At 39.2% G+C, this 21209-nt stretch overlaps 1 protein-coding gene across 1 annotated transcript in view; it reads right to left on the bottom strand.

The window, feature by feature from the left end:
* The window catches only part of LOC131949953 (receptor tyrosine-protein kinase erbB-2-like), a 97731-nt gene extending 76939 nt beyond the window's left edge, over window positions 1–20792 (bottom strand). Inside the window, exon 1 of the mRNA XM_059311919.1 lies at window positions 19927–20792. Within this exon, the coding sequence (XP_059167902.1) occupies window positions 19927–20723 (797 nt within the window). The 5' untranslated portion in view covers window positions 20724–20792. The remainder of the gene's footprint in view (window positions 1–19926) is intronic.
* Between the last annotated feature and the right edge of the window lie 417 nt (window positions 20793–21209).

Genomic DNA, 21209 nt, shown 5'->3' with positions numbered 1-21209 from the left:
CAGCAACACAAAGTATGGGGGGGGGGGGGTAGGGGTGTGTGTGTGTGGGGGGGGGGGGGGGGGGGGTAGGAATACAGAAGTAACATCATTAGGTCCTGAGGTCTATAGGTCAATACGTCCGTCTGAACTGACTGACTGTGTAATCAATACAGCTGTCCATTAGCGGGGCTTGTGGGAAGTAATGGGGATTTTATATAAGCCAGGTGGTTGGTTGATCTATAGGGTTGGTTGGTCAATAGGGTTGGTCTGTCCAGGTGGTTGGTTGGTCTATAGGGTTGGTTGGTCTATATGGTTGGTCTAGCGAGGTGGTTGGTCTGGCGAGGTGGTTGGTCTGGGTTGGTCTGTCCAGATGGTTGGTCTGTCAAGGGACAAGGTGCACTAGGGAAAACGTGTGTTTCGGACCAGGTGCATTAGAGACCAGGTGTGCTAGGGACATATCTGTATATGGACGGGGCCTCTAAAAGAAACAATGGATCATAATTTATTTCTCCACACGCAATATAACACAAGCATCCAATAGTAAACAAATATTGCCCTCCAATAGTAAACAAATATTGTCCTCAACAGTAAACAAATATTACCCTCCAATAGTAAACAAATATTACCCTCCAATAGTAAACAAATATTGTCCTTAACAGTAAACAAATATTGCCCTAACAAGTTCTCATTTTGCCTGTTGTACTTTAGCAGTCTAAAATTAGATTCCCCGCCATATTGAAACTGTGTCAGGTTGTCATAACTGGCCAAAAACACGGGTCGCTTTATCTGGCAACATCCGCCCTTTTACGCCCCGGCTCTGATTGGCTCACGTCATCTTGTACCGCGAGCCGGCTACTCTGTCACGTGACTAATATTTGTTGACGTGAAATCAACAAATCAGGTCACGTCTGACATACCGGATGTGACGTTTACATTCACCGTGGGAGGAGGGGGGATTATGGTTAGATAATAGTCAAATGTCGTGGACGGATTTCACATTGTCACGTGATTGGCAGGGTAGGAACTCTCGTTGATTCCCGTAACGAGATGTTGCTTTCTGGGGCACCGTGACACAGATTTGTGTTGTGGTGATTGAAGAACAGATATTAGAAAGTACATTGCTGCTTGATATGGGGGGGGGGGGGGAGGGGGGCGTGGTAGGGTTGGGTGCAGTGTGCAGATGTAGGGTGATATGGGGGGGGGTGGGATGGGGGTAAATTGCGCAGATGTAGTGATGTGGGGTGTATTGCGCAGATGTGGGGTGTTATGTGGGTTAATTGCGCAGATGTAGGGTAATACGGAGGGGGGGGGGGGGTAAATTGCCCATACCGTTAAGATTGCTAGCCTTTAAAGATATCCTGAAATATATGATTAAAAACCTTTTGCTAGCCTTAGCCTTAAGATATCCTAAAAGATATATGGCTAAAAACCTATTGCTAGCCTCTAATAATATTGAACTTAAAATTGAGCACCCTGAAGATTATCAATCTTCACCTGTGACTAGAGCTCTAGGAAATAATCCCCTTGTGCGTTCTCGATTGCTGGTGAGAAAGGGGGGGGGGGGGGTGATAGCGCTACTGCCTACTATTTAATGTTGTCGCGAGCTTCTGACTCTGATAGAGTTGATCGAAAGTACGTTTGGGTGCCAGCCCTTCTATAGCATCTGATTTATTGATCTAGATCTCTGTGACATGGCGGGCAGCACCGGGCATCACAGGGCAGCAAACAGATTATGCCAGATCGCCCTGCCCAGGATCACCCGTGAGGAAAACTACGATGACAATGTACAGACCTATCATGGCGTATCACGGCTTATCATGGCTTATCGACACATTTATCTATGTCGCAGACGATGGCCTGCCTGCACTAAATCACCCACACCGTCTGGGTGAGCAGAGAACGGTTGGCCAAGCGTTTTTTCTATCACGACAAAATAAGCTGGTTAATGACGTCATCAGACTACCGCTTCCGGTTGATGGGGTTTTTATATGCAGGCCAATCTAAGGGAAGCTACTCCACGCAAAAAGTGATGTAAGAAACGGAGAAATTCTGAAAATGAGATATTTTTTTTAAATATATAGTTTCGTTGTGTTTTCGGCTTTTGTTTTTACTCATTGTTTACCCTGTGTGAGTCTAGCAAAAAAAAAATTGTTTATTTTACACGTGCAAGCAGATTTTAGTCGTGATAGGTAGATGCGGGAGAGGCGAGTCCAAATCTCGCGAGTCCGAATCTCGCAAGCAAGTATCACTCCTTCATTGCAGGGTTTTGTTGCCCGGTTGGGCGACTGCTGAGATCCTACGCTGGGCTGGAGGGCTGTGGGTGTCGGATCTCGCATACGTGTCGGTGTAGACGTCCGTGAGGTGTAGCTGGCGCTAGATCTCTGTCTGTAGGTGAAGGTCGCTGTAGTGCTTGAGTTGGCCAGCATCGCTAATCTCGCTCAAAATGGTGTCCTTGACACCCTGACACCATACACCATACACCAACACACTGACACAATACACCAACACCCTGACACCATCACACTGACACCATATACCAACACCCTGACACCATACTCCAACACCCTGACACCATACTCCAACACCCTGACAATATACACCAACACCCCGACACCATACAAAAACACCCCGACACCATACACCAACACCTTGACACCACACCAACACCCTTACACCATACACACCAACACCATCTCACCAACACCCTTAAACACCTCAACTACTCCGGACGCTACTAAAAACAACAAAATACAACTCAATTTTTTTTTATTTCAACCCCCCCCCCTCGTTACCATTAGACGGACCTCCTTTACGCCCCTGATTAACCTGCCCACCCACACAGCTAAACGTACATTGTTCCTCACAATAAATCCCACACGATTTATGGCTACAATAAAATATAATCAATTTAAAAGAACGCAAAAGTAAAATAAATCTTTCGTGCTGTGTGAGTGATCTCAATAAACTGCATGCAACGAATTTTTTTACGACATTGGTTTTTGTATTATAAAGCAACCTTGGATCGTCTAACTAAAGCAACTCAATCTAACGCCCACCACGTAAGTAAAAATACCGTATAGGATCATACAGTCAGTGGGATAGTGAAAGTAGAGTTCCTCTGTTTGTATGGCCTTGCCAGTACGCGGACCTTTGACCACAGGTGGTTTGGCCACAGGTGGTTTGAACCTTTGACCACAGGTAGTTTAACCACAGGGGGTTTGGCCACAGGTGGTTTTAATTTTATCCACCCATTGTCGATGCTTTAGCGTCCCCACCACAGTAGTAACCAGCCAAGAGTCAATTCTTTAGCCCCCCCCCCCCCCCATAATGTAACCAGTCAACCACGAGTCAATTCACTAGCCCCCCCCCCCCCAACAATGTAACCAACCTACCCCTAGTCACATTATTACCTCTCCCCGCCACCCCCTCCCCACTGTAACTGTCAACCCCTAGTTAATTCATTACCCCCCCCCCCTTCCCAAACACCCTTCACACACCCAACTATTACAACCGAAAACAAGAAATTTTCGTACTTTAAAAAAATGAACTCTTACGCGTGACGTCACAGGTTTTCATTACACCGAGAAAAACATGGGCGCTTGCGTTACAAATCAATCAGAAACAGAGTAATGATACAGTGGTCGTTCTTTTAACGAGGGCTAGTCCTGGGTTGTTGGCCCTGATCAGTGCATCAATCATGCCAAATTTGTACCCAGCGTATGATGGGAGGGGGGAAGTATGGGACAGTGACAAACATTGCGTGTCACTTTGTCTAAAGGGCACATTTGGTGTGGTGCGGGCTTAGCACAGCAGATGGTGATAGATCAATTCATGTTTTTAAATAATTCGCTTTGAAAGGCTCATTTTGACCCATCAGTTGTGTTAACATTTACTTTTAAATTTAAAATGTACCGTTAATTTATCATAATATTTTGTCCGACTATTTAATTGGAAACTGAACTGACCATGACATAACCTTTGAAGTGACCTTTGAAGTGACCATTCAACTGACCATTCAACTGGATTGGGCGTCGTCATCAATATAACTATATTTTAAACTAGTTATCCAATGGTGACGTATATAAAGTTTAATTAATCGACTTAACCTAGGTCAGACTATGAATGAATCCAGAGCTACTACCTCTAAAAAAATTGTTTTCTTATATAAATAAAATTTGTTAAAATCACAGTTTGAAACTACAATGCTTTCCTTAAATTTTTTTAAACGCATTTTAAATGAACCAGGAGTGATCTCGCCTAATTTTTTCTTGAATATTCTTATATAACTTGGAATATAGACATGATTTTTAATTACTTAAACTTTTAAAAATAGAATAGAATCTCATAGAAAAAAGAATTGCGCACCAAGCGAACGCCAAAACAAAATGTGCATAATAGTGCGCAATATTATTAGTACTTTATAAATTTACTTGCGTTTTTTGAGAAATCGGAAATAGCGTAAATTAGTACTTCCGGTCAACGGAAATTACTCAAAATTTGATAGAAGGTAGAGAATTAGATTTTTTACTTACATGTGAAAATTTCATTGATCTATCTGAAATAGTACTCAAGTTATAGGCTTTTGAAAAATTCAATGTAGAAAAAGTACCACTTTCGGTTATCGGAAATCACTCAAAAGTTGATACGGATCTACGATTTTGATAAAATACTTATATATGAAATTTCATCAACCTAGCTGTAACGGTACTCAAGTAATCGTGTTTACGCACAGACACACACACACACACAACCAACACACACACACACACAGACACACAGGCATACGGACTAGATTGCAAAGTTATGTTTTTCCGTATCAGTGAGGTGTAAAACGTCGAGATTTGTAAAAATCTCGATTTTTTTTTTTCTTTTTTTGCACGATTACAATACTTTCTTTATCTAATATATAAAGCTCAATTCTGTAACGCATATGTTTGTCGTTGGCATTTCTACGGATTTAAGTGTTAGATCAATTATCGTGCGCGTTTGTCTAAATTTATGAGTTAAAAAATTACTATTAAAAGTGTTGGGAAATCATTTTCATTTTTCAAATTATAGTAATAATTGTCGGCATGTTCATTAAACACAAGTTTTAAAAAAAATATCATCTTTTACAAAAATTCTAATTATGTCTTTCTTTAGTCCTATAGCGCTTACTTCCCTTTGATAAATTAGGCAAAACACAATTACTTCCCTTTATAAAACCATTGCATTAGTTGAAAAGCATTTACTTTTTAATTACTTTGTTTTGGTGTTGGGAAAAAAATAATTACATAATTAGCGGGGATTGATCAAGTGCAAATGTTGTAGGTATTTTACGGATAAGCTTGGAGTATTATAATTGTTCATTAAATTGAAACAGGCGCGTTCGTTTAAGTGAGTGCAAAAACTATGAATAAGTTGGGGTACTATAGTCGTTTATTAAGCTAAAACAGGCGATTCTGCCCCGGGCGTTTATGTTCGCGTTAGTGTTTTCTTTGTGTTTAGGTGGGTTTGCGTTAGTGGTTGCGTTTTGATTTGGTTCGTTTTTGTTCTTTCTTTTTTCGTTTTTGTTTTTTTTTGTTTGGGTTTGTATTTGTGTTTTTGGTTGGTTTTGCGTTTGGATTTGGTTTGTTTTCGTTTGCTTTTTCGTTGTTTTTTTTTGGTATTGGTGTTTGTGGTTGGGTTTGTTGTTAGGTTTTTGTTTTCGTTTGTTTTTTCTTTGTGTTTGTATTGGTGTTTGTGGTTGTGGTTGGGTTTGTTGTTAGGTTTTTGTTTTCGTTTGTATTTCTAATTGTGTTAGCGTTATGTTTGCGTTTTGTTGTTTTGGTTGGTTGTGGTTTGGGTGGGCAATGCCGGGTTTATGATGATTACTAAACACACAGGTAATGGTCTTTAACGGAAAGGTTTTTCACAGAAGCCAGAGCAGGGCCTGGCCGGGACGGCTAGTACTTCGTATATACGAGAAAGTAAAAAAAACGACACCTGCGTTTTTTAATTAATTATTTTAAATTAGCTCCGCGTGAGTTGTAAAGTGTGTCCACATCGTCACATCAGCACGTGAGTAGGGGGGGGGGGGGGGCAGCAGAAGCCATTTTGGTGGGATTTTCATTCATTGTTGCAGACGTTACGCGGTGTAACGATTTATTTTTTTATTTGGAAGAAGGCGCAAATGGGACAAATTAATGGCGGAATATCTCCCAATTAAAGTAAAGAATGAACCGGAAGTTCGCAGGCGTCCATTTTGTGTTGGGTTATCGCTCTTGGTAAACAAGTTATTTTTAAACTCCCCTATCGGCTTTCTTCTGGGTCTTATAATCTATTTTTTTTTCCTATCTTCGAGATTATTAAAGCTAATCTAATCACCGGATAATGTAAATCCTTCTCTAAAGAGAAACAAATTTCTAAATTTTATGATTCATTTCTCTTGAACAACACCGAGGGCATACGGGCTTACACGGCAAACACGTACTGCCTATTTACACACACACACACACTCACTCACGCACACACACACATGTGTTTATTTAAATATATAAATTCCCACCGCATCGCCCTAATTATCACCTCACCTCATCCCCCCCCACCCCCAATCACTCGGCTTCCCCCGATCACCCACCCCCGGCGCCTCTACTTCCACGCCTGTAGCAACTCTACATTCATCTCCCCTGATGTATATTTGTGCAGAAAGAAAGAACAATCAAACCGCCCACTCCGTCCCACACACCCACCCACCACACAGCCACCAACCACATATTGTCAATGTTCCCACACACCCACCCACCACACACACACACCCCAAACCCACCTACAACACACTGTCAATGTACACCCCCACACCCCCTCCACCACACACCCACACACTGTCAATGAACCCACACAAATTAGAAACTTGAACACCGAATCAGTCGATTAATTCTAAACATATCCAATTCCGTTTGTTGCATTATAAATTATTCAACACCTCTTTTGTCTATAAGAGACGAATACGTATCCAATATATGCCTTTCATTGCACATACATATTTTAAACAAAAACTTATTTACAACGTAGTGGATCAATCGTCTTTATGTTGAGTTGTTTTTTTTTTCAATTATTAAAATCTAAAAATTTAATGCTCCACATATATGTAACCAGAATTTAAAAAAAAACCTAAACATGTATTGCTCATGAAATACGTAACCAGAATTTCAAAAATCTTTTGTTTATAAATATTAGTTACAGTTGTCCTCTGACGTGAGTTTCATTGGTTTTTGTATTGCATCCATTGTTTTACAAGACATTTCTAGCGGCAAGGTTTCAATGATGTATTTTAACACTAGCCACCATCGGGCCCAATCAGTCTGTCTGTCATGCTAGCCGTTACAGGCTGTGTGACGACAGAAGGACCGAATCTGTCTTTGGCAGTGTTACTTCCATCTTCCAGACTTTTTTCTCTGGGGGGGGGGGGGGGAGGGGGCACTTGAAATTTTCGGGGGGGGGGGGGCGAACACTGTTTAAAGTATATATTTTCGATATAAATTCAATTTCTTTCGGGGGGGGGGCGGTAGACTTTCCAGAGATGCCTGGAAGAACCTCTGGTCATTGGCAGGATGACGTCATGTACATGACTTCCGTCCATTGACCGTAAGTCGACACCAAACGTATGTTGATGGGGCGGCTACCTTTATGTCCACCCCTTGATCAAATTTGAACAAAAACCTATTTGATCATCCAACGAGGAAATATTTTTATGTAACCGTAAACCTATCAGATTTCATCTTTAAACCTACACCAGCCTTGATGGCTCAAACCTCCAGGACGATTCAAACGAGCTGATCAGCGCAATGTCAATGACCTCTAGATCTAGGTCAAGGCCGTCTCTAAAACAAATTTTCTTTTATAATTAAAATTAAAGTTCTTATAGCTAATAGTTTTTCTTTCACACACATTTTGCAGCCTCTTTGTGAAAAGCATTATGGACATGAAACTTTGAAAAAATATCTAATACATCCATTTAAATAATTTTTCTTTTCATTTTTAATGAAGGTATGCTTAGCTGTGTCACATTTAATAAGGTTGATTAAAAAAAAACAGTGAAGATTTAGAAGAACCTAAAGAAAAACACTTAAATAATGACGTTTCGACACTAGGTCTTCGTTAGAGTAAACAGATAATGTGTTGGCATATCGTCAGATACAAGACAAGAAATTATAAGATCTGAACAGTCACATTATCATACATATGGGGGGATGTCTTTAAATGACGTCACTCTCATTGAAGAGAGTGCTATGAGAAAGTAGAACTCAACGACTTCATTTTATGGCGCTTGACCTTTTGCGAGAATATATGACGATACGGAAGGGGTGGGGTGGAAAGTTTGAAGAGGGATAAAAATCACCTTTTACAATGTGACATCATTTATGACAACCAGATCATAAATATATATATATATATATATATATATATATATATATATATATATATATATATATATATATATATATATATATATATATATATATATATATATATATATATATATATATATATATATATAAGAAACCGAAAACACATAACTCCTGTTTAGTGAGCCCATAATCTGATGAGATTTACCAACTCCGGTTTACTTTCGGTAACTTAAGCCTCGAATGTCTTAGCACCCTACCGACAAGGTCGAAAGTTGGACCTCGATGTAATCCAATATCTCTTCGTGTGAGGTCCAGGTGTGCGCCCCAGGTGAGGTTTCACCTCTATAGGCTCAACCACTGTCTGACAAACTAAAGGAACCATAAACTGTTAACTTTTAGAAGTGTTAACTTTTAGAAGTGTTAACTTTTAGAACTGTTAACTTTTAGAACCGTTAACTTTTAGAACCGTTAACTTTTAGAAGTGTTAACTTTTAGAACTGTTAACTTTTAGAAGTGTTAACTTTTAGAACTGTTAACTTTTAGAAGTGTTAAACTTTTAGAACCGTTAACTTTTAGAACCGTAAACTTTTAGAACCGTTAACTTTTAGAACCGTTAACTTTTAGAACCGTTAACTTTTAGAACCGTTAACTTTTAGAACCGTTAACTTTTAGAACCCTTAACTTTTAGAACCGTTAACTTTTAGAACTGTTAATTTTTAGAACCGTTAACTTTAGAACCGTTAACTATTCTAACCGTTAACTTTAAAACTGTTAACCACTAGAATTGTTAAACTCCCTCTACCAAAAGAGAAAAAAATGAAAATGTCTTCACTTGAAGGAAATTCGACCTCTATCGGCGTAGGCGTCTCTGTCAGGTTTGTTCCAATTAAAATTCGCCAAGTCAGGTGAACGATCACATTCCCCGACTAAAGGGAAACAATTTCAATCAGACAAGTCAGGTGAACGATCACATTCCCCGACTAAAGGGAAATAATTTCAATCAGACAAGTCAGGTGAACGATAACATTCCCCGACTAAAGGGAAACAATTTCAATCAGACAAGTCAGGTGACGATCACATTCCCCGACTTAAGGGAAACAATTTCAATCAGACAAGTCAGGTGACGATCACATTCACCGACTAAAGGGAAACAATTTCAATTAGTCAAGGGCGACAATTAATTCCATTGTGTCTGCTACCCATGCTAGGATCTCCTGTGTAAAATAATTAGCTAACACCGTGCCCGTCAGGAAAATAAAATCACCCCCTCCACGTATCGAGTTCATGTTCTAATCTTCTCATAGAACTTCTTGAACCCACAAAGTCAGCGAGTAATAGGGCTGGTAAGTAGGTCACCAACCAGTTACATGGCTCATGCAGGTTTTATTGAGCCGTAGAACTGGTTGGTGACCTACTTACCAGCCCTATTTCACGGCAGGAGGTTTCATGTAGGGACAACCACGGTCAAGGTCGTGTTTGATTGTTACTAAACGTTTGAAAATAATTCTTAAAGCACATATGCTTTAAGAGATGCTATTTTACAGAGAACCATACTGATTTTATTTCATTTCTACCCATATTATGCCGAAAGGTACTTGTATTGAGATATGTGTCCTCACAAATTGTTTGATAAAGTGCTTGTATTGAGATATGTTCACACATATTGTGCCATAAAAAACTTGTATTGATATATATTTACACATATTGTGTGATAAATTGCTTGTATTGAGATATATGTTCACACATATTGTGCCATAAATCAATAGCTGTCATCTCTCAGTACCGAAGTTCTCATCACATCAAACCCGCTAACACCGCCCTGCGGCATAATTCTCGCGAGATTTCATCACGCGGGGGTGTGAGAAGAGCTCCTTTTATTCTTGCTTTTGTTTTGGTTTTCATTTCCTCCAATCAAACGTATCGTTAACATGCCGACAGATACTGGGAAATTTTTTTATAGAAAGCAATTACCATTGGTCTTGGCGTCCATTAATAGAAGCCCCTCCCCCACTTCCTGATATAACATACATCATGGCCCTGACCTGGAGGAATCTACTAGAACGTGTACGTTGGAGAGGTCTAGTTGAACCCTTAGGTTCAACAAAAGGTCATGTGAATGATGATGAGGATTAGACGTTCTAGGATAACGCCTGTCATACGTCTTCAGTATAACGTTTATCATTTACGTCAGGGGTCTCCAAACTTTTCAGCCCGAGGGCCGCATTGACTGTCAAAGTTCAGTTCGGGGGCCAGTTTCTTCCAGGCATGTCTTTGATTTTTCTGGGCAAAGTTCCTCAGCTATCACCCACAAACGTTTTTTCCGTGGACAAAAAGTTCTCCGCGGGCCGGATGAGAGGACCTCGCGGGCCGCATCCGGCCCGCGGGCCGTAGTTTGGAGACCCCTGAACGTCAACAATTTAATGTCCACTGTATAATGCCTGTCGTTAGATACCCCCTTTCACCCCCACTCCCTTTCACCGCTCCCCCCCCCCCCCCAACTCCCATCTAGAGCTAAACTCCATAACGCCCATTGCTATACATCCTATATGACGTCACTGTGATACGCCCCATCAAAACACCACATGCAAACTACCCCACCCTCACAAACGATGATTACAAACTAACAAAAAATACCCCTGCTTACAATGATGTCGACGTTTACAAACTGCACACAGCATTCAGCTCAAGAAAGACATCCTTCTTATTTTTTCTTTCTTTTTGAATTACTAAACATACAAATTTTTCTTCTACAGAACAAACAACTTGTAAAAATAACTAGGCCCAAGTTTTGCTAGACCACTGTGGTAGTTTTATTTAGTTTTATTTTTTTTTAAATCTTGAGTGGGAGGCAATTAAGTTTGTTGAGAAGGGTGGATGGGAAAGGGGGGGGGGGAGGAATAATTATGTTAGCAGTTCTCAATTGAACAAACTTGTGATTTCATCTTCTCATTTTTAGTGCGTTTTATTTGCTGATTCTTGCCGCTGGCTATTTTCATGTTCTTGCCGATCATTATTTGCCGAATCTTGCCGTTAGTTATTTTCCCATCACCTAATGGGTGCGAAAGGAAATAATTCGGTTAGTGGTGTTTGATTTAAGACCACGGTGTAATTCGAGTACAAAAATCAGGTTTCTTCAGAAGTTTTGTTTGTTGCTTTTTTTTATATTCTCGCCTTCAGCAGTCTCCAATCAACCGGTAATTTAAAATTAATTGTTTTAGATACTGGCCAGGTATATTTAAAAATAGATCAGTGAAATGCTTTGGATATTTTTAAAAGTTTGAAATATGGGCAGTTAGTTTAACGGTGAATTTATATATATGTTACGGTCAAAGCCCGAAGTGCGGCCAAACCCCGGATTGGCCGGCCAATGCGCGGATTGGACGGCTCTCTTGGCCAAAGCCCAAAGAACTTAGAACTAAGATCGTATTTCGTAGATTGGCCGGCCAATGTTCTATCTATACTAAGTTGTGATCGCGTTTTCATTATTCAGGGTGCGGTTTCATTGTGAGTAACGTATTGTTTAGCACTTGTTTGTGAATCAAGTTATTTCTGAACTAAAGAACATGTGGCCTGAACTTAAACTAGTTCACGGAAAACCAAGGCATAGCCAAAGCCAATGTTCAATCGAACTTGCCAACCAAGATGTTCTAAACATGATGATGACATGGATGCAAACAAATGAATCAGCTCATTGGGCTGAGAGTCTCAAATTCATTCAATTTATGAAAAATCGCTCTTTTCTTCAAGGAATCCAACAATCACCATACGAAGCCTTGTTTGGATGCAAAGCAAAAGTAGGACTTAGCACTTCAAATCTACCAAGAGAGGCTCTCAATAAAATGTGGCAAAGATGTCCATGCTATTTGTGGAGTACCCAATGAAGCAGACGAAGGGTACGGAGGGAACATTACCTGCAGATTGTGCCACAACAAACAAAACATCATGGAACACAGGTCAGCAGCTCATACTGGCTTGCTAAATCAAGGTACTAAGATGCTTAAAACATCAAATACAAAATTTAAAGATGGTGAAGTGGGTGACAATGTACGCATCCGTGTTCCAGATGTCGACAGAGGTCGCGGTGATTCCCGAAGCGTGATTGCAGTTGTCATGAGCGTCGAGGGCGGTTTCTACAAATTAGGAACGGAACATGGTGTTCTAAAACAACTGTATGCTAGAAGTGAGTTTTCAATTCTTCACGAAAAACTGCTCTTATTGTCGTCAGTTGGCACTGAGGAAAAATCACTACAAACCATCGCATCTTCACAATCATTGACTGGGGGCCAAGGCTACACTCGCTGCAATTGCACAACCAAGTGCACAACAAATCGCTGCAAGTGTAAAAATAACAAGCTGCTATGTAATTCTAAATGCCATAAAAGTTCAACTTGTTGTAACAAATGATAATATTGATTGATTGAGACTATAGTACAGTAAAAAATTTGAATGTTTCTGTCATTTACTTTAATTAATAATCAATAAAGACTTAATTTCAGGATCCTTACGGCATTAAAAAACCCAAAATCTGCTCATGATTTCCTAATTCGGACTTTGGCCGGTCGTCCCTAGCCAGATGATCTTCTAATTAAGACTTCTAATCAAGCAAAGTTTCGGACGTTGACCGACTTATGGGAGGCGATATTGGCCAATGCGCGGATTGGCCGGCCAATCCGCGTATTGACCGACTTCGGGCTTTGACCGTAACACATATATATATATATATATATATATATATATATATATATATATATATATATATATATATATATATATATATATATATATATATATATATATATATATATATATATATATATATATATATATATTAACATTAGTGTGTGTCAGAACAATTAGGGTTTTACAGTGTAGCCTATCAGTGTTAAAGATTTTTTTTTTATTGCGTTAGTTTTAGCGTAATACTGGTTAATTATTTTCTACAAGCGTATATACTTAAAAAACAATAGTTTTACAGTAAAATCTTAAAGTTGGCCAGTCGGTATGTATGGCTTGTATAAGGCAATACAATTTTACTGAACCGACAGACGCGTTTTTTGTCTTAAATATCCCAATTCAAGCGAGATGAGGCTTTTCAATTAAAGCTAGCAATTAACTGGAATGTTCGATAAAACTTAGTTTATATTAAACAAAAATCAAACATAAAAACAATAGCTGGTATGGAATAAATCGTTTTTTCGTTTTTGCTTGATGAATTTTCAAAAATGTGGTGTAGACAAGTTTGAGCAGTCAGAAGTTTTAATGTCGACAGACGTGGGATCTATAGAACACACGGTCACGTGTCACTAGAACAAAAACATCAGCCAATCAGATTTCTCCCGGCATCCTCTCCACATTGTGTTTATGTCAAGCTGAAGGACGGAACATGACAGTAATCAGCGAAAAGCGCAAAAATATTTTTTTATGTAAATTCTGTTTTTGCTGCAAAACTTTTAAATTGCCTTATATGGCAAGATGGATGTGTTTTTATGGTTGTAATTAGCTAATTGAAAAATTGAAATTTCAAGTTTTAAATCACTAGTTTTATTTATTTTTAACAGAGTTGTTTGCGAATGTTGAATGTTGGAAATGTGAAGAAAATTCTTAACAACGATATCTGGCTCAGGGGCCTCCTGCGGCTCTATAAGTTTCTGTATAGATTTATGTGGCTCTTTTAGTGCTTAGACGCGGCTCATGGAAAAGATATGTGGCTCTTTGGGAGCGAATTCATGTGACTGTTCGCTTAATACATGCGGCTCTTTGATTTAAAAAAAAACATTATTGAAAAGGTAGGATCTATCTCGTAGTAGTATTATAAATGCAGCTTATGGGTAAGTCACTTGAAATTAAATGTAAGATTCAATACACCATCTTGAGTTGAAATAATGTGGCTAACGGCTTTTTTTTAAAATAGTTGCCGACCTCAGTAATTAAGATTACGTAGCTGGTCGTACATTTGTGTAGCTGGTCGTACATTTGTGTAGCTGGTCGTAAGTTTGTGTAGCTAGTCGTTAATTTGTGTAGCTGGTCGTAAATTTGTGTAGCTGGTCGTAAATTTGTGTAGCTGGTCGTAAATTTGTGTAGCTGGTCGTAAATGTGTGTAGCTGGTCGAAGGTAGCTGTAGCTGGTCAAGCTAGATTTCTGATTTGCTAGCGCCGTGCTGATGCTAGTGTGAGCACGTATAGAATACACGCTACAAGAGTGAACTGCTCACACGCTACTGGAGTGAACTGCTCACACGCTACAAGAGTGAACTGCTCAAAAGCTACAAGAGTGAACTGCTCACACGCTACAAGAATGAACTGCTCACACGCTACAAGAGTGAACTGCTCACACGCTACAAGAGTGAACTGCTCACACGCTACAAGAGTGAACTGCTCACACGCTACTGGAGTGAACTGCTCACACGCTACAAGAGTGAACTGCTCACACGCTACAAGAGTGAACTACTCACACGCTACAAGAATGAACTGCTCACACGCTACAAGAGTGAACTGCTCACACGCTACAAGAGTGAAATGCTCACACGCTACAAGAGTGAACTGCTCACACGCTACAAGAATGAACTGCTCACACGCTACAAGAGTGAACTGCTCACACGCTACAAGAGTGAACTACTCACACGCTACAAGAGTGAACTGCTCACACGCTACAAGAGAAAACTGCTCATACGCTACAAGAGTGAACTGCTCACACGCTACAAGAGTGAACTGCTCACACGCTACAAGAGTGAACTGCTGACACGCTACTGGAGTGAACTGCTCACGCGGAATGATTGCATTGTTTCACGCTCACACGCTTCACAAGTATCCAAACAAAACATTAACTTTAAAAATTTGTTTTAATGTTGGGAAAAAATTTGGAAAATCCATTAAACTACAATTTTTAAAAATGCTCTTCATAACGTTTTTTGTAGCTTATTTTTTATTTTAAATCCATTATTATTTAATCATAAATATTTTGAAAATTTAATTTGAAGAGAATGCTTTTGATAAACACAACGATTAAAGAAATCCACAGGAATTAAAGGATTAGAAATTACTCAACAAGAACAGAGCTCTCTAAATTTAAAAAAAAAAAATTAAAAATTACGAAGATGAATTTTTAAACGCGTTTGTCTATACGGAGTTATATTTTAACCCTCTAAAATTAATAGTTAATAAGGGGATCGAATCGTTCTAGATAAAAGACACAGCCTACATAAACAACGAAAGAAATAACGTCTTTGGTTTATTTCCGATAGAAAAATAGTTCTTCCCAGAAGTCTCCCCAAATTTCCAACATCCGATGTACGGTTTCCGGAAAGCCCTACTTATCGAAATAGTTTTGAAGAAATTTAAAAGTGTAGGTAGGGCCTACTAGTACTAGAAAGTATCTGGAAAACCCGGATCATTGACGCTAACAGTGGCTGGCACAGATTTTGGAGATAAGACCCTCTTGTTGCTGGGGTTGGAGCTGACCGTAATGGAACATCCGGTCAATTTGCTTTTAGATGATTGGTTCCAGAATCTGTACCAGGGATTAATAAAGCAAGGGCCTTAAATGTGTCTAATACCTTTAAACAATTTTTTTTTTAAATTGAAGACCGCTTAAACGTTGAACTTTAATTAAAACGTCTCAATTATTTTTTTTAAATATGTTTATTTTAATTCTGAAATTATTCTTATTCTATCTTTAGTTTGGCTTTTTTAAACTGGAGAAAGCAAACAAAAAAATAACTCGATTCAGCTTTTTTCTGGAATGATGATAAAAAAAAAGAAGTTGCAAAACACCTGTGTTCAAGACTTTGTCTTTGATGTAACAAAGTATTTTCCCATGTCAACATACAGTCATAAGACCTATGGAGTTGTTCAGCTTGGAATAAACATAGTAGATATTTTCTCTATGCTAATTCTCACAAAAAACGATTTTGTTGTATGCAACTAAACGCATTTAAAATACATTGTTCTATATTAGATTAACCAGATTAATATACTGTTCTATTTAATATGAATTCAATTAATTTATAGTATAATGGAGAAGCGCCCAATTAATATTCTGTTAGATGAATCCAATTATTAAATTGTTCCATGTGAAATACACACCGTTACTATTTCTTCCATGTGAAATATGTTGTTCTGAATCACAGACCTCACAAAACCGGAAGTGTCAAAGACGAAGTTTAAGAAAGTCATTTCCCCCTCTGCTTGAGATCATCGAGCCAGCAGACGACAGAAAAAATAAAACCGGAATAGCAGACGGCAGAAAAAATAAGACCGAAATAGCAGACAACAGAAAATAACACAGATTTTTGCAGACAGAAAAAATAAAGGGTAGTGAGACTAGGTGGAATTTTAAAGAATTTAATATTTACTAAAAATACTTTCAAACTGTTCTATTCGGCAATATTTGGTTTGGGTTTTTTTTTTATAATTTGCTAATTAAAAAGCGTGGTAGATAGGTTGTCTGTGTGATAAGATGAGGGTTGTCATTGTCAGGTTTTCTGGTTGTAAGGGTTGTTATAGTCAGGTTGTCTGTGTTGTAAAGATTGTTATAGCAAGTGTAACATACTGTACTTTTGGTATTGTTTATTTATATTGTATTTAGCATAAACTTGTATGAAAGTAGATTATCTGGCCAACGGAAGGACTGTATGAGCGACTAGTCATGTTTTTCCATGCTTTTTGTCATATCGCTCACTGACGTTAGGGGAGAGAATAAAGGGGAGCGTAAGGTGGACTAGTGTGTGCCTGTATAAAAGAATATAAGCCTTTACCATGTCACTATGTTCGTGGATTGTACTTGGATTATTGTTATTCTTCTATGGATTTATTATCATTATACCTTATCGCTGTAAATAAAGTTGGAAAATGAAAGAACTGTTCATCGTCTCTATTGAAGAAAAAACTCACAATAACAACGTATTGTCACATCAACAATAATAATCATTAAAAAAGTTAAAAAAAAACCCACGTTTTCTGATTGAACTAAAAAGTAGAAAATAATTGCTATACATCACAATAATGCAAGCGATCACTCTACTATAAGCGATGAAAAACGTGGGGCGCCGAAGTAAAAGTTATATTACTATTGATTAGATAATACTATTGACTTTTATTAGGGAGCTTGTAGAGAGTCAACAGTATTAGAAACTGTAAGAAAATCACGGCGCCCCACGTTTTTGATCGCTTATAGTAGAGTGATCGCTTGCATTATTGTGATGTATAGCAATTATTTTCTACTTTTTAGTTCAATCAGAAAACGTGGGTTTTTTAAAACTTTTTTAATGATTATTATTTTCTACTTTTTAGTCTTTGTCTGTTTGTTTGCATTAAAATCTTGCTATCGATTTTATCTTTTCACTTTTTTTTTGGGTAAACGAAGACAACTCGTAAAAAGACAACTCGTAAAAAACACGTTGTGTGAATACGTTACTGACTAGAACACATAGATTTGAACCCGTGTCGAGTGGGATAGCAATCGTGTGCCCAACCACTCGACCATATCGTCTCCCCCATTCTGGCCACCAGTTGTTACGGTTGTTTGTACACAAACACCGCGTGAACACTACTCAGTAAGCAAAGAGGGAGAGTACCGAACCTTGTTTTCATCAAATTACAGTTACTGGGTTATGTCCCTTTTTCCCCACGTTTTTACTACAATTATATAGCGGTCTAAAATGCTCAATAAAATGTTTCCATGGATCAATTTAGTAATAATAACAATTGAATATTCTATGGTCATCGGAAACAAAGCTTCCCTGAAAATTTCAGCGCGCTAGCTAACTGGGAAGTGCCCGAAATATCGATCGCAAGATTTGATTGGAGAACCAAACAAACAGACGCGAAAGCAAGTTAAAGAAAACGTGGGAAATACGCGTTGTTACAGAAAGGTTGTGTGTTGTAAGAAGAGGGTTGTCATAGTCAGGTTGTCTGTGTTGTAAGAGGAGGGTTGTGATAGTCAGGTTGTCTGTGTTGTAAGGGGAGGGTTGTCATAGTCAAGTTGTGTTGTAAGAGGAGGGTTGTCATAGTCAAGTTGTGTTGTAAGAGGGGGGTTGTCATAGCCAGGTTGTCTGTGTTGTAAGGGGGGGGGGGGTATTGTAACCTAAACACAATATAACCTGTAAAACCATTTTGTTTTCTACATCACTGCACGACTTATCGATGTCTGTCAAGGTCGACGCGGAAGTTGAAAACACATTCCATTTCATTTTCTTCATCTTTTTCTTTTTGTTTTGTTTCAGACTAGGATTACGAACAGATGAAATTTTCCAGACATTCATTATATTAATTAGGTTAATTATCCATCACAGGTTAAGATGAAAATACAGCCCTTTGATTTATGTCTTGCAGTTATTAAAAAAAATACAATTATGTCGGCTCTTAATAGGATATTACGGCGTAAACATTAATTAAACAAGTGCTCTAATCAGGTTGTAAAGGGAGATATATATCGAATATTCTTGATTGAGCTAATTCGGAATTAGATTTAACAGAATTGTATTAAGGCCATTAGCGTCCTAGCCTAATTGTTAGATACTTTTGAGCGTTTGGGGCGGGAAGGGGGGGGGGCAGACCTTAACGCCTTTGATGATCTCTATTGTAGAAATATTATAGAGTGAGGTGAGGGGGGGTTGAGAGGTGGGTAGGGGGGAGAGGGGACAGGTGTGGTGGTGAGAGGTGTGTGGGGTGGAGGATGAAACAGCCTGGGATGATCTCGAGTATAGAAATATTATATGATGAGGTGAGATGGGGGGGGGTGGGAAGTGGGTAGGTGAGAGCCGCCCTTCAAACATAAAGCGACACATAAAGCTTTCAATGTCTGCAGAGTTGTCAGGAGGGCGAGTTTGCGGACTGGGGCAAGTGTGTTTTGTGTGCTAGGTCAAGCAGACTCAGGGGAGGAAAATTAAATATTCCGTGAGTGTCCTGCCAGGATATTTACACAAATTGTAGGCCAAATTATTTTTCACGATTTGATTGCCGTTACATTTTTTTTTAAAACAAACCTTTCGATATATTATACTAATAAATATAATTTATTACAAATGATAGTGATGTTTTGATGTCTTGGGATGAGTTTAGATTGAAGGGATGGTTCGATGCACTGAAGGTATTTTTGTATTCAATGTAAATTGGGTGCCAAATGTACAGGTGCAAACATAAGCACCAATGAGTACTGAGTACATGTAATGAGTCCCACGATGTATTGAATTCCAACATGTATTGTGTCAACATGTACTAAGTACCCACATTTATTGAGTGCCAACATGTACCAAGTACCCACATGTACTGAGTGCCAACATGTACTAAGTACCCACATGCACTGAGTGCCAACATGTACTAAGTACCTACATTATTGAGTGCCAACATGTACAAAGAACGAAAGTACTCACATGTACTGAGTGCCAACATGTACCAAGAACAAAAGTACTCACATGTACTGAGTGCCAACATGTACCAAGAACAAAAGTACTCACATGTACTGAGTGCCAACATGTACCAAGAACAAAAGTACTCACATGTACTGAGTGCCAACATGTACCAAGAACAAAAGTACTCACATGTACTGAGTGCCAACATGTACCAAGAACAAAAGTACTCACAGTGTCTGAGTGTCCAGGACGAAGAAGCGATGACCAGCAGGCACGGCGTCAAAGACGGCCCCAGTACAGTTGATGATCTGGTACCAGCTGCTGGTCAGTGGTCTGGTCGAGCGGCACAGCGTCGTGGATATGTCGTGGACTTGCCACACCCCGTCATCAGAATGGACGCGTCCGGGTTGCTCTGTAGCCGCCGTGGGCGATTCCATGTTGAGGGGTGACATGTCGTATTTGGTGTCTCCTGATTCAGTGTTCGAGTCTTGATATTCGGAATGTTTGGTGGTTGAGCTGGTGGAAGGGGACGTGTAGAATAATAGGTCACGGTCAGGGTGACCTTTGATGATCCGCTTCTCGCGCGGATTAAATCTTGTGTTCTTGTTAAGGCGTTTGTGATCTTCTCTGTTCAAGGCTTCCGGTTTTGGATGAAAACCATTTCCCGTAACTCCTGACAACTGTTTGTTGCCGTAGTTGTTTCCCTTGCTTTTGGTGACCCCGACGGTGAGGGGCTGGTTTGGGCTTTGTGATGTGACGTCAGCAAGTTGCTTCACACCAGGGGTCGCTTGCTGGTCAAGGTCAAGGTGGTCAGTCTCGGCCGAGGACAAGCCGCGCACGTCTGCACTCACGCGCACATGATGTGGCAGGTGTGTGTGGGACAGGTCCGTTACCTGGGGCGCGTGCTTTGACCTTTGACCCAGGGCGAGCTGCACGTGGAAGGCGACGAGGAGGAGCACGGGCGCCAGAACGACGAGTTTGGTCACGTGTGTCGTCTGGCACCGCTCGAGAAAGATTGTATCCAACATGGCGGCTCAAAATGTCCTCAGAAATTGACAACTCTTTCTTTTAAACAATAGGGTCAGGTAGGAAATTATTCAAATTCTGCAACAATAAAAAAATACATTTCGTTAGCTTTAAAGAAATGCAGATGTATTCAAAAATAGAATAAAAGAACAATGTTTGTACAAAAAATATTATGTTTACAATGTAGCCTACATTATTTTTTATTTTATTTTATTAAAAACATTTACAGAACACATTTTTGTATAACTACATTTTAACTTTTTTCGTATACAGAGTATAGAGGAAGTATTGTAATCGTGCACAAAAATCACATCAAATTTTGACAGTTTTCACTTCGTCATATACGGAGTATAGAAGACGTATTTTAATCGGGCAAAAATTATAAATCCAAATTTATCAAAATTGTGGCGTTTTATGCGTAATCCAGTCAAAAAAACTGACTGGGTATTGCAATTCTTTCCGTGTGTGTTTCTGTGTGTGTGTGTGTG

This window comes from Physella acuta, unplaced genomic scaffold (assembly GCF_028476545.2).
Source record: "Physella acuta isolate Inbredline_101_S28 unplaced genomic scaffold, ASM2847654v3 ptg000721l, whole genome shotgun sequence".
NCBI lineage: Eukaryota > Metazoa > Mollusca > Gastropoda > Physidae > Physella > Physella acuta.
Note: the sequence above shows the minus strand (reverse complement) of the source record. Positions and strands in the feature narration are given on the sequence as shown.